Source organism: Lissotriton vulgaris, chromosome 2_1 (assembly GCF_964263255.1).
Source record: "Lissotriton vulgaris chromosome 2_1, aLisVul1.2, whole genome shotgun sequence".
NCBI classification, from domain to species: domain Eukaryota; kingdom Metazoa; phylum Chordata; class Amphibia; order Caudata; family Salamandridae; genus Lissotriton; species Lissotriton vulgaris.
This window is the reverse complement of record NC_141687.1, coordinates 2021944607-2021959592: the sequence shown is the minus strand read 5'-3', so window position 1 is coordinate 2021959592 and position 14986 is coordinate 2021944607. Positions and strand designations below refer to the sequence as shown.

The following is a 14986-nucleotide window of genomic DNA, read 5'->3' as shown; positions in this document are numbered from 1 at the left end:
GTCTGAACACACCACCAAAACTCTGCCCATGCTTAAGGGGATCCTGAAGCATGCCGCAGCCATTTTCAAGGAGCCTACCAAAGCCAGGGTTATAAATCCCCGGATCGACAAAAAATATAGGCCTGCCCCAGTTGACCCAACCTATATCAGAGGCCAGCTCCCTTTGGACTCCCTCGTGGTGGCTAATGCACGCAAAAGGGCTAACTCTCAATCAACTGGTGACGCTCCCCCTCCGGACAAAGAGTCAAAAATCTTTGAAGCATCTGGGAAGCGTGTGGCGGCCCAAGCCGCTAACATTTGGAGAATTGCCAATACACAAGCCCTGTTGGCTAGGTACGACAGGGCACACTACGACACCCTAGAACAGTTAATGCAGCACATGCCTGACATGTACAGAGAGGCAGCAGAAATGGTTATTCAAGAGGGGAAACTAGTCTCCAATGCATCCATCAAATGCGCACTGGATGCAGCTGACACTGCAGCAAGGGCAGTCAATACTAGTGTGATGCTGCGGCGCCATGCCTGGCTGCGCATCTCAGGGTTTAAATCCGAGATCCAAACTACTCTTCTCAATCAGCCGGTTAATCCGGACTTCCTGTTTGGACCCGAAGTGGACACAACTCTTGAGAAAATGTAAAAAGACACTGAGACGGCGAAATCCATGGGGGCGCTTCAGTCACAGCAGTTTCGGGGCGGTTCCTTTCGTCGCTCCGGTAACAGGGGAGCAACAAGAGGACAGGCTCAACAGCATTCACAGTACGGCAAAGGCAACACGCAATCTGCCTACACTAAAAACACCAGAGGTGGATACCGGGAGAACAACACCAAGGGGAGAGGCCGCGGCAATAACGGCGCCAGGTCCTCCACTCCTAACAAACAGTGACTTCATGTCACTGCCCCCCGACCCACCTAACACCTGTCGGAGGGAGACTCCAGCAGTTCCTGCCACTCTGGGAAAACATCACAACAGACAGGTGGGTGAGACAACTTATCCGTTACGGCTATTGTCTAGAGCTAACCTCCACCCCCCCCAACATACCCCCAAGAAACCGTCCTATGTCCGCAGAGCACTCGCTCTTATTGCAGCAAGAAGTACTCTCCATGCTGCAAAAAGGTGCCATAGAACTCTTGCCTGCCGAGGAAAGGGGTGCAGGGGTTTACTCCCTGTACTTCTTGATTCCAAAAAAGGACGGGTCCCTGCGGCCCATTCTAGACCTCAGACCCCTCAACCAATACATCCTTTCGGAGCACTTTCACATGCTAACTTTACAACAAGTCCTGCCGCTGCTCCGTCAGGGCGACTTCCTGGCCACCCTGGACCTCAAGGATGCGTATTTCCACATTCCCATTCACCCCAGTCACAAAAAATATCTCAGGTTCACAATCAACGGTCAGCATTACCAGTTCAAGGTTCTGCCGTTCGGGGTCACGACTGCTCCAAGAGTTTTCACCAAATGCTTAGCGACTGTGGCAGCACACCTTCGCAGAGAAGGTGTTCACGTGTACCCCTACCTGGACGACTGGCTCGTGCAGGCCAAATCTGCCGAACAGTGCGGTCGCGACATGTCACGTACAATTCACCTCCTTCACAGTCTGGGGTTCTCTCTGAACTACGCAAAGTCTCACCTGCAGCCGGCCCATGTGCAACAGTACCTGGGGGCGACACTAAACACCCAGTTGGCCACAGCGCGGCCGAACCCAGCCAGGGTCAACAGCATGCAAACGCTCATCCGGAGGTTCCAACCTCAGCGATCCCTCCCAGCGCAAGTTTTCATGCAACTGATCGGCATGATGGCATCCTGCGTATTCATTGTCCCGCACGCGAGGCTGCACATGCGACCCCTTCAGGAATGCTTAGCCCGTCAGTGGAACCAGGCTCATGGCCATCTAAAAGACCTAGTGTTGGTGACCGGTCGTGCTTACAGCTCTCTGCATTGGTGGAACCCACAAAACCTTTGTAGGGGACGACCGTTCCAAGAGCCTGTCCCACAGATAGTGCTAACGACGGACGCATCTCTCCTGGGTTGGGGAGCGCATGTCCTCCACTACACAGTGCAGGGATTGTGGACAGCACAACAGCAGAGGATGCATATCAATGTGTTGGAACTGATGGCGATCTTCATGGCACTGAAGGCATTCAAGTTGCACCTGTGCAACAAGGTCGTGTTAGTCCGGACGGACAACATGACCGCCATGTATTACATCCAGAAGCAGGGAGGCACGCACTCCCCGCAGCTGTCTCACCTGGCCCAGAGCATGTGGAAGTGGGCCATTCAAAGGAACATCTTCCTCATGGCGGAGCATCTCCCAGGTGTCGACAACCAAATGGCGGACCTGCTCAGCAGGCACAGTCATCAGATGCACGAGTGGGAGATCCACCCATCAGTTCTCCATCCGTTCTTCCAACAGTGGGGTCATCCAGACATCGACCTCTTCGCCACAAGCGAGAACGCAAAATGCCCAAGCTTCGCCGCCAGGTTCCCACACCCGCGGTCTCAGGGCAATGCGATATGGATGAACTGGTCAGACAGATTTGCGTACGCTTTTCCGCCAGCCCCCCTCATACCTCTGGTGGCGTGCAAACTGCGGCAACACTCTATGACGCTTATCCTAGTTGCTCCAACGTGGGCACGGCAGGCTTGGTACACCACGTTCCTAGAGCTTTCAGTGGTGCCTCACCAACGGCTGCGTCTCACTCCCAGCCTCCTCACTCAGAGCCATGGAGACATTCAGCACCCAGATCCCCAGCAGTTGAACCTTGCGATTTGGCTCCTGAGGTCATAGAGTTTGGGTACCTGAACTTGCCTCCTGAGTGCATGAACATCATCAAGGAGGCAAGGCGACCGACTACCAGGGCCTGCTATGCGGTCAAATGGAAGCGGTTTGTTATTTACTGCTCCAACAATGACATTAATCCGTTGGACGCGTCTACGCAAAATATCATATGTTACTTGCTGCATCTGTACCAATGCAACCTTGCGTACAGCTCCATCAGGATCCATCTGGCGGCCATAGCCGCTTACCTTCAAAACAGGCAACACCTTTCCGTTTTCAGGGTACCAGCCATTAAAGCATTTTTAGAAGGACTTAAGGAAGTAATCCCTCCCAGACACCCCCCTTCACCAGTCTGGAACTTAAATATTGTTCTCACCAGACTCATGGGGCCACCCTTTGAGCCACTCCATTCCTATGAAATACAGTTCCTCACCTGGAAGGTGGCCTTCCTAATAGCTATTACATCGCTGCGGAGGGTCAGTGAACTGCAAGCTCTCACAATTCAGGAACCCTACCTGCAAATTCATGCGAATAGGGTAGTGCTTCACACCAACCCTAAATTCATGCCAAAGGTAGTTTCGCAGTTCCACCTTAACCAAAACATAGAACTGCCAGTTTTCTTTCCTAACCCAGACTCGGTGGCAGACAGAGCGCTGCACACCTTAGATGTAAAAAGAGCACTCCTGTATTACATCGACAGGACAAACGACTTTCGAAAGACTAAACAACTGTTCGTTGCATTCTCTCCACAACATAAAGGCAACCCTCCAAGTCAGGTATTGCCAGGTGGATTGTTAAATGTATCCAAATCTGTTATCAAAAAGCTAAGCGCACATTAACAGTTTCCCCTAGAGCGCATTCCACACGAAAGTTAGGGGCTTCCATGGCTTTCCTGGGTAATATTCCTCTAGAGGACATTTGTAAGGCAGCCACATGGACCACCATACATACATTTACCAAACACTACTGCGTAGATGTACACTCCAAACAGCAGGCTGCTGTGGGGCAAGCTGTTCTCAGAACTCTCTTTCAGACTGCTGCAGCTGGCACGGGCACCCGCCGGTAAGGAGGTAACTGCTATTTATTCTATGCACAGATATGAATTCAGCAGCCCTCATGCCTCGAACGGAATATGCTACTTACAAGTATGCATCTGTTCTTGGCATGAAGGGCTGCTGACATTCATATCGCCCGCCCTCCTCCCCGGTGCCTGTCGCAGCTGCAGCTCTCAGAAGCATTTTGAAGCATGGTCATCACTTTCAGTATTACACTCCATCCCTGCCACAATGGCGAAAAACAATCTGGGGATGGAGAGGATGCCCATGCGCACTGTAGTCCAGGTGAGGAGCCACCTATCTCGTGATACTTCGAAGACTCTTCCAGGACAACAATGTGCAATCATCTGGACCCAACACTAGGCGGCGATCTATGCACAGATATGAATGTCAGCAGCCCTTCATGCCAAGAACAGATGCATACTGGTAAGTAGCATATTCCTTCTTCATAGGCTGATGGGTACCTAACCTTCAGTGATTTCAACACGTGGTAGGTACACGATTCACGTAGACCATGGTGTGTAGGTGGTTTTTTGATAATTTTTGGTCCTGATGAATTGCCATAGACCCTGTGGGGCTGTCAAGGCAAGAAACCTGTTGACCCAATTGAGCAGAACGCTACCTTTTTCCAATTCTTTAAGTTGGACAAGGCCGCCTCTCATTTTGTTTTTAATCAGGTAGGAGCCAAGTGAATTAAATTATTTTTGGTTCACCTAACCTGTTTTAACTCTCACCTGATCCCACACTTTTCACTCACACCTACACGTTTCTAGGCCCCTCACCCACACCACAACAAATGGCAAGGAAAAAAAGATCTCCGCCAAAGAGCCCCTCATTGGGTGCCTGTTGGGTATTGCAGCGCCAAGCCAACGAGGAGCAGGCCCAATGATTTTCCACTCCCACCCTGTAGCCCCCCCCCCCCCATACCTTGGGTTCTGGTGTTGTAGAGTGTTACTTTTTCCTACTTGCATTCATAAACCTCTCCTTTTTTAATTCCATTTAATTTTGTTCACCTTTGAGGAACAGCAATCCCACTTCATAATCATAAGGAGTTACAAACTCAAGATCTACAAAAATAATGAGGCCCCCACTTGCTCTGACCATATTCGATTCTGCCACAGGGCAGAAAATGGTTTTATACCCTTCTAAGAAGAATTTATTCTTTGACTCCCACGTCTCTTGTAAACAAATAATATTAAATGACCTGATGAACAATAACCAGCTTTCATCAGTGAATTTGGATGACAAACCTGACACATTCCATGAGATCAATCCTAATTCAGTTCCAGGCTTAGGATTAGACCTTGGAAGAGGTAAAAAGACAAAAAGGGTGCGAGTGAAGAGTACCCCGAAAATGGGAACTGCCTAATGAGGTCTCACAAGGAGGGGGATCTGGCAAAAACTCAATCGGGCTTGTAGCCGGTAAAACACCGGCCACCTCTGGGCACTGACTAGAAGGACCCATGTGATGGGGCGACAGGGTAAGTGTCACCTTTACCTTGTGAAGTCAATTCAAATCATTAAGGTTCGCTAGGCGAGCATATGGATTTGTGAATGGCTGAAGCAGCCCTACTCTACCTTCATCATACCCGCCATCATTTCATGCTCCATCCTTAGATTCCTCAACGTGCGTCTATAAAAAAAAACACAGCTGGAGTAATTAGATGCATGAGCCTTGGAAAAATAATTTGGAAGCTCTGTGAAGAATATTCCGTGCCAACTCTGGGTATCACACTGAGATAATAATGCAATCTCTACCAAAGAGTTTCCTTGAGGGCCTTATCCAAGCAACCCTTCAGGGTATCTTGATGGGCCCTAACAGTGTAACCAGCGTATAGGGCTAACCATTGCAAAACTTTATTGATCAATTAATCAGTGTATTCCCCCTTGTAAATAGACAATCCTGGTACCCCACACAATAAAACAGTGTAGGGGCACATGCCGGGGGAGATCAATCACTAGGAGCTGGGAGGCCTTATGTATTTGCTCCCCTGTATGGGGGGGGTCTACCATATGTGGGGCCAAAGTGGACAAATCAGCATGGGCAACACCATCTACACTATTACGAGGGATCCTGGGTCCTAAGGGGGTAGTCTGAGCCAAAACCACCTTGGACTTTGAAAGGTTGTTAGCATGTAAATTACTACCACTGCTCATGGGATTATCTATGGACACAGCCTCAGATGTGATTAGGAGCTATGGAAGTGAATACTGAGGGGACTTGACCAGAGAAGTTAAAAAACAGTCCATTTTACTTGGCAAGACGATAGAAGCTGTCTCCAAATTGTCCAGTCTGATCCAAAGAGGGGATAACAAGTCAGTAAAAGTCATCGTAATTGTGAGAAACTGGCTCTATATATACTGGACCAGAATAAGGTACAGTGTGTATAGAGTCCCCAATCCCCAGAGGTATAACAGAGGTTAGAGCCTGGCGTGACCTTACTCTCTAAAGTGGTAGCTTGGTCGAGCAGTAAGGCAGTACCAGAGGACATTGTAAAGCATTTGTTGTACACACTCAAAGACTGGACTCCAGGCCAATAGTTTTTATATCAAAGATATAGTTGTTTTATTTCTAGAACCAACAGGTATCAAAATATACTGTTCTCAATATGAGAGGTCTCAGGTGAGTACTTTGCAGAAAGGCAATAAACTTCGTGAACACAATAGGTACAGGGGTTGCAGTAGGCAACACAATTCTACACACAATGTAGGATTCGATTCAATGGATTGTCTTGTATAAATACAGTTGAGTACTTTGTAGATTACTTTGGTAATTCCAGGACTGGCTTCTAGATTCAGTCCTGGGGTCTAAGCTGAAAACAGTTTAGCAAAAACGTTTTAGGTATTGCATTGGTTTTTCAGGAATAAAAAGCTATTTTAAAAGTTCGCACTTGGAAACTTTTCAACCGAAATCTGGCAATGTTATCCAATGGGAGAAAATTCAGGTTGCAGGTAAAGTGCATTCTCGTTACTTTTGTAATCCAGTACTGGGCTCCTGGGGCCAGCACTGGGGTCTCCACTCAAAACAGGTAAGTAATTACGTTTCAGTATTTCGTATGATTTTTAAAGAATATTTCTAGTTTTCAAAAATAGACACAGAAGAAATGTCATAGAAAAGCAGACAATGGATTCCTATGGAGGAAAATGCAAGTCACTAGTAAACCCGCTAGGGATTACTTTTGCGGTTCAGCACTGGGCTACATGGTATAGTACTGGCTCCTCTCCTGATCACAGGTGAGTATTTCGAAATTCAGAATTTGGATGATTTTTTATGAATATTTTAAGTTTTCAAAAGTAGACAGAAGATTTTTCGAGTCAAACTAGTCAATGTTATTTAATGGCAGCTAAGTGAGTTATCGGTTTCCTGGTGAGTACTCGACTAGTGAAGTTGTGGTTCTGGGCATAGACTCGGGGGTCCCCCAGGGTCAGGTAGGTCCAGTTCGTACACCCTCAGTGGCGCAGGGGCAGCCGGGTGCAGAGGTAGTTAGGCCCCATGTTATCCAATTGGGGACAGGGGGCATCCGGTTGGTGGTTGCTGGCTAGCAGGCCACGCGGCTGTGGGAGCTGGGCTCCTGGTCACTTGCTAGGGCAAAGGGGGAAGCAGGATAGGACAAAGGTGGCACAACCCGCGGTACTCGGGCGGCTGGGTGCAGGGTGCTTTTGAGCCGTCAGGCGCTAAATGTTATCCAATGGAAACGGTAAAAAGGGAACAAAGGCTGCAGGCTCGGGGGCGGAGACTCTCCAGGGGCGAGCAGCACGTCAAGAGGTAAGTTGGGATCTTGGAGCACAGGTAGGTACCCCAAAGGGAGGCACAGGCGGCTGTAGGGCGCCGTGTGCAGGGATGTCTTTGGGTGTTGGAAAAGCTTACCCTCAGCTGGTCGCGGTTGGGGGGGCCCCTGGTTCTGAGTCTGCAGGCGTCGTCTGATTCGTCGAGGAGGGTCTTTGGGCACTGGACTTCGAGTCCCAGTCGCCAGGGGGACGTCCTCATGGTCTTGGATCACTCGGGCACGGGCCGGGCTCAGCGGGTGCAGAGTGGGCTGGTCCGGAGCTTCCTGGCTGGCACCAGGGGGGTTGTTGAAGCAGAGCCTCTGCTGATGGGAGTCCCAATCTTTAGGAGGGTCAAGGCAGGCAGGTCCTCTGGGTGTACCAAGGTTGCTGTCCGCAGGAGTCGCCGGGATTCAGGCAGGAGCAGGTTCCAGGATCAACAGGCCGGTAGGGCTGGGGCCAAGTCAGTTGTTGTTTGTCCTGTTAGCAGCTGTGCGGCGGTTCTTCTTGATCTTCTTTCTTCTTTTGGTATCGGGATCTGAGGAAGGAAGGTTCAGGGTGTCCTTAAATACTGAATTTAGGGGTGTTACAGGTATGGTGAGGGCAGGGACCCATAGGACCCTGTCCTGGGGTGGGTACACCCCGTAGCCTGTTCCTCTCCTGTGGGAGGGGGGCAGGATCCTAGCTGTGATTGGGCAGGGCTCCCCATCTTCAAGATGGCCGGAGCCCGGGGTCGTGTTTCACCTGGTCTCCCCCACCTGAGGGGTGGGGTTGGCACAGGCTGGCACACCCCCCTTCCTGATGTAGTTTTTTCCACTAGTCTTCCCGCCAGAGTGGGGTCAGGACTGGTGGGGGCCAGTTGCTGGGTACAGCAAATGGTCTGGAGAAGCTCACAGAGGTGGCATGCCTTTGAATCTTCCCACTGCCCATTCTGGGGGAGGAGACCTAGCACCTCGCCCAGGATGTCCATTGTTGCAGGCCCAGGAGAGCGGGGGCACTCCACCCAGGGGTCCAGCAACATGTCTGCTGTGTGGCAGACTCTGCCGCCACTCAGCCCAGACGTGGATTGTAGGTTAGGTTTTCAGGGGGCATCTCTAAGATGCCCTCTGGTGCATTTTACATTAAATCCCACACTGGCATCAGTGCGGGTTTAATGTGCTGCGAAGTTTGGTACCAAACTTGTCAGTCTTCAGTGTAGCCATTATGGTGCTGTGGAGTTCATAATGACAACCTCCCAGCACCATATACTCCTAATGGCATCACTGCACTTACAGTGCCCAGGAATGGCCCTGGGTACTGTAGGGGCACAGGGCTTATCCACCTGTGCGCACACCTCTGGCATAGGGCACCCACCTAGAGGGGTGTCTGAAGTATGCCAGGGCAGTGGATTCTGAGGGCATGGCACACAGTTCGACTCTTTGTTTAGTTCTGTACTTAGACACTCAGCAAGCAAAGGCAGTGTGTAGGTTTCAGGGTGCAGGGCCCCTGAGGGTGGAACAATAAGTGCTGCAGTCCGCAGGGTCTTCTCTGGTCACCATGCCCTGGGTACCTAGGGTACCATTTACTAGGGGCTGACAGGTGGCCAGAGATGCCAATTGGATTTTAGTTTCAACACAGCTTTTAGGGAAGGAACACATGCCCTGGGTATCTGGTTGGCAGGAACCCAGGGCACACTCACTCAAAGCACATCAGCAGTTCAGAAAAAAGTTGGGGCATACCAGTGCAAGAAAGATGGCACTTTCTCACAGTAATTTTATGTAAAACTGGAGCCAGGTGGGTCAACATCTCTTTTGTGCTATTCCTTGTCTGTATGCTCGCCTGTCCCGGGCATTTGATCACTGGAACTTCGACCACATTCTTTACCTTCCCTTTCCATTTGAGGGCAGGGGAACTTGCCACTTCTGTAGTTGGAGAAGAAGGTGGAGGAGGCCTGGGGGATGATAGCTCAGGCGGAAGTGTCACTGGTACAGCAGGATTTGATGGCGAAGTGATTAAATTAGAGGAGGATGTAGCCAAACCCTGGTCATTGGAGATTGATGATAATATATCAGTTGAAAGCCAAGAGCCCATGTTTCCCGAGTCAACCTCTAGCCCGATCTATTTCCTTGGAGATGACACCCACAGCATAAGCCAAGATCGAGTCAATGGTTGAACAAGGATGACGAGAGGGTGTTGAGGGTTGTGCCTTCCTTTTTCCCATGATGGTAAATATATCACCGACTATAAAATAGATTTCTAATAACCGCCAAGGACAAGAGGGTTTATGGCAGATCCCTCAAGTTCACATCAAGTAAACAGAGATAAAACACAAAATCCATAGGAAATGACTCACTGCACGTCCTGAGCCCACTCTGCAAACAAGCTGGCTTTGGGTGTGACTGTCCGAAGGCAAAGACGATAGACTACCCTAAACCAACCAGCCAAGAGGGCAGGCCCAGCACAGCCTCGGCCAAACGTGGATGGGCCTGCTCTTAGCCCAGTCTTCAGGCGCGTCCCGCGTTGCGAGAGCCCTACTGGGCTTTTTGCCTGTGCCTCCTGGCGCGCAAGCAGCACTGGCAGCTTCCTGCGGCTTCCTGCCGCAGGGTCAGCTGGGGCCTTCAGTCCACCCCCTCCTTGGCAAGAACAACGGCTTTTCAAAGCAGTGCAATGTATCCACTTTAAAACTAATGGTGGAATAAGTATTTTTAGTGCAAAATTCGTGTGGCTATATTTCCAAGTATTTAAAAAATCAAGTGGAATTTTCAAAGTGGATAGTGTTCTACATTACATTAGAAATTAATAAATATCTCCGGTCTATTAGCTCATGATAGTTTGAAACAGCTAAATCGATACATTATTCCACTTCACAGGAACATTTAACTGCCTTGTTTTACAAGTAAACAGTATCAGCTAATAAATTAGTAGCAATCTTATTCTCAGATATTTATTTTGATAACCTTAATGCTCAATTTACTTCATTTGCACTCTTCAAGTCTACCAACTAACTTCAGAATAGCATAAGGTCACGTCAGGGGCGACCGAACCTTGAATAGTCAGAATGATCAGCCCTTTGGAATATCACAACAGAATGTAGCATGTTAAAATGCATTTATTGATTTTCCCCTGCATACCAATCTTTATGAATTCTAATTTTTTTTTGTATTTGTACAACACCTGATTGCCAGAAGCAACTTTCTAGACGATAAATAGCCAAATCACGCATGTTTATAGATCTAGAATCAAGACCTGTATTTCCTAATAATTCTACATTTTATAATTTACAATTGAAATTGGTGAGAAGGAGTCCCCACATTGCCATCAAGAACACCAGATTGAGTGACATCAGACTTTATTTCTGCCGACATTATCCTTAGGAAATATATGCAAATAAAAAAATGATATTTCCTTGTGATTCAATTAGTGAATGACACTGACAGATTACCAATTTGGAAGCATTTAAATATAATGTTATGAGCATAATGAGAGTATTTGCTTTGAAACACATTTCATGAACACAACGAACAAAGAACAACAAGCATTGGAAATGCAATAGGTCTCGCACCATTAGAGTTAGTGCTTTTAGAATTGTTTATGGGTTTTTTTTTGTAAATGTTTAGCATTTTTGTTTCCTGTAGCCAATGCTAAAGAATTACAAATAAAAAAAGCCATAAACATTTCTTAAAGCTCTAACTGAAATGGTCTGAGACCTATTGCACTGTGTGAGGGTGAGGGGTTGAGGGTGAGTGAGGGTGAGGGTGGGTGAGGGGTTGAGGGTGAGTGAGGGTGAGAGGTTGAGGGTGAGTGAGAGTGAGGGTGAGTGAGGGTGAGGGTGAGTGAGGGTGAGGGGTTGAGGTTGAGGGTGAGGTGTTGAGGGTGAGTGAGGTGTTGAGGGTGAGTGAGGGTGAGGGTGAGTGAGGTGTTGAGGGTGAGTGAGGGTGAGTGAGGTGTTGAGGGTGAGTGAGGGTGAGTGAGGGTGAGGGTGAGTGAGGGTGAGTGAGGGTGAGTGAGGGTGAGGGGTTGAGGGTGAGTGAGGGTGAGGGTGGGTGAGGGTGGGTGAGCGGTTGAGGGTGAGTGAGGGTGAGGGGTTAAGGGTGAGTGAGGGTGAGGGTGAGTGAGGGATTGAGGGTGAGGGGTTGAGGGTGAGTGAGGGTGAGGGTGAGGGTGAGTGAGGGTGAGGGTGAGGGGTTGAGGGTGAGTGAGGGTGAGTGAGGATGAGGTGTTGAGGGTGGGTGAGGGTGAGTGAGGGTGAGTGAGTGTGAGTGAGTGTGAGTGAGGGTGAGGGGTTAAGGGTGAGTGAGGGTGAGGGTGAGTGAGGGTGAGGGGTTGAGGGTGAGTGAGGGTGAGTGAGGGTGAGTGAGGGTGAAATTTGTAACTGACATTGGTTTTCCCAAAGGAAACATTCTCTGCACTCATCCCTGAAACCATTGAACAGAAATACGCCAAATTCTAATGGCACAGCAGTCTTTTCGTCATCCAATGCCTCTTTTTGATGCAATTAATTCTTTTTCAGCTGTTTTGGAGATGGAAGCGAAAATGTGACTATTAGGAGTACATGTGCCAATTAGATGTGTGTAAAATATATATATATACTGCCACGACTTCCTTCGTTTTTTGCAAAAGAGTCAAGCACTCCAAGGGGGTAGCGTAGTGGATCTTTATTTAGCAAACAACTCCACCAAACAGACGCGTTTCGGAAAATCCTTCGTCAGTGTCAACTATGATCACTGCGAGGAAGCTATTTAAACTAATTGACGTCACCCGAGTAACAAACTCGATGACGGAAGGGAACACTCTCACAATGCATCGATAATGGCGGCCATCTTAGCATGGTACTTTTCATTGCATCACAATGCTTACTCTTTAAATAACATAATCCTTCTGTTAGAAAACAGTCCTTAAATGTGCAGTTATGGCAGTATCATGCCCCTACATACAATTTCATGTGCCGGTTACATTTGTGTAAAACATTCTCATAATTATTTATAATTCACAACAATCAATGCCGTGTATCAGCTTTCCTGGGGTTAGCGCGGGACGATCTCCCGGGTCCCAAAACAAGCTGAATGCTGGTATTATGGGGCCAGCCGTCTTATCGGGTGGTACTGGATGTTATTTGGGAGCTGCAGTAGGCGGTGTGAGGATACTGGATGGAAGAGAGGGGAGGGAAGAGAGGGGAGGGGGGAGGGAAGAGAGGGGAGGGGGGAGGAGAAATGCGACACGGCGGGAAGGGGAGGGGGCGGAGCGGGTGGTGCTGGATGTTGTTTGGGAGCTGCAGTAGGCGGTGTGAGGATACTGGATGGAAGCAAACAACTCCACCAAACAGACGCGTTCCGGAAAATCCTTCGTCAGTGTCAACTATGATCACTGCGAGGAAGCTATTTAAACTAATTGACGTCACCCGAGTAACAAACTCGATGACGGTAGGGAACACTCTCACAATGCATCGATAATGGCGGCCATCTTAGCATGGTACTTTTCATTGCATCACAATGCTTACTCTTTAAATAACATAATCCTTCTGTTAGAAAACAGTCCTTAAATGTGCAGTTATGGCAGTATCATGCCCCTACATACAATTTCATGTGCCGGTTACATTTGTGTAAAACATTCTCATAATTATTTATAATTCACAACAATCAATGCCGTGTATCAGCTTTCCTGGGGTTAGCGCGGGACGATCTCCCGGGTCCCAAAACAAGCTGAATGCTGGTATTATGGGGCCAGCCGTCTTATCGGGTGGTACTGGATGTTGTTTGGGAGCTGCAGTAGGCGGTGTGAGGATACTGGATGGAAGAGAGGGGAGGGAAGAGAGGGGAGGGGGGAGGGAAGAGAGGGGAGGGGGGAGGAGAAATGCGACACGGCGGGAAGGGGAGGGGGCGGAGCGGGTGGTGCTGGATGTTGTTTGGGAGCTGCAGTAGGCGGTGTGAGGATACTGGATGGAAGAGAGGGGAGGGAAGAGAGGGGAGGGGGGAGGGAAGAGAGGGGAGGGGGGAGGAGAAATGCGACACGGCGGGAAGGGGAGGGGGCGGAGCGGGTAAAACAAGACGGACGTGCACGCGCTTTTAAGCTCAATGCGCATGCGCATTGAGCTTAAAAGTCACGGGCACTGCAAGGAATCGCCACGATTCCTTGCAGTGGATAAAGAGTGGATAAGCCCCCATAGTCTCGCTTGCTCGATGCGCATGCGCATCGACAGGCGAGACCTAAAAAGCAGTCAAAAAAGAACAAGAAAAATGAAGAACATGTGAGCGACTGTCGAGCTTAATATTATTGTTACAAAAGTTGACATAAAGAGAAAACATACCTGTGGAGTAACTCTAACAGATACATTTTGCTGAACTTCAGCAGGACTGTCAGTTGCAGCAACTGCAGCCATTGGTACACTCTGAGGCGGTATGTTTGGCAAGTTCACTCTGTCATCCACTTTCATCATTACTTCTTCGGATCTATTTGCTTCCACTTGAATCTGTGGTTCCTGGGGTGGGACTGGAGATGGAGAGGGTTCATCCAATGAAGGATAACTGAAATTCACTAAAAATTCACAGATAGAAGAGTTTATCAACAGCAAAAACGCCTTTCACTTACTTACATTTTTAAATAAATTAAACATATAACAAATACCATTTATTTTGAACATTCCCGTCATTTCCCATACAGTAGTATAATGATGTAGCCACATCTACAGTTATAGGATCAACAAAAAGTAAACATATGGGGAGCGTTAAAAAAAAAAAAGCTCTTTCAAACACCAACATACCCATAATCTAAGTGCTGGGTGGATTAAATATGGAACACACACCAAAACACAACTAAACATCTGAAATACAACAGTATGTGGGATATTGAACCCCCAAATGTGCACTATAAGGATATTGCAAGTCAGGCAAGAGTTTCATGACCATATACATGTACGAGGCCAAGGGCCCAGTGCCTTTATAAGGGCATGGAACTTCGAAGCAGCTTGCTAGTCCCTTGGAATGCATCCATTTGGTAGCAGTTATTTCCTGATCCGGGGCCAACATGCTAGAGGTGGCTGGGCCAATATGTTCTGCCTTTAACTGTAGCATGGCTGCACTGGGTACCCTGGCTCTGATGAGCAGGACTTCTCCGGAGGCAGCTGGCACCCCATGTGCAGCCTCTCCTGTGTGTGAACAGGATTGGTATATGTGCCTCTCCTTACTGAGCGGTTGCAGTTTGGCCGGGCCATTATGCACCTCTGTTTCCATCAAGCAGAAACAACATCTGTGTTTGGATGGGCTTCCCACTCCTACCGGTCATGGTCAAGATGTGGAGGAGGATAGCTAGGGATCACATCAGTGGCACTAGACATGCTAGCGCCGTTACACAGCACTAGCATGTCTCACTATCAGTAACACAACAAAACCAGCTCAAACTAATCACTATAAAAAATA

General features: G+C 48.6%; 1 protein-coding gene across 1 annotated transcript in view; it reads right to left on the bottom strand.

The window, feature by feature from the left end:
* Positions 1 to 14986, bottom strand: part of USP8 (ubiquitin specific peptidase 8) — a 580270-nt gene that overhangs the window by 348990 nt on the left and 216294 nt on the right. Inside the window, exon 9 of the mRNA XM_086958250.1 lies at positions 13879 to 14105. Coding sequence (XP_086814376.1) covers positions 13879 to 14105 — 227 coding nt within the window. The remainder of the gene's footprint in view (positions 1 to 13878; positions 14106 to 14986) is intronic.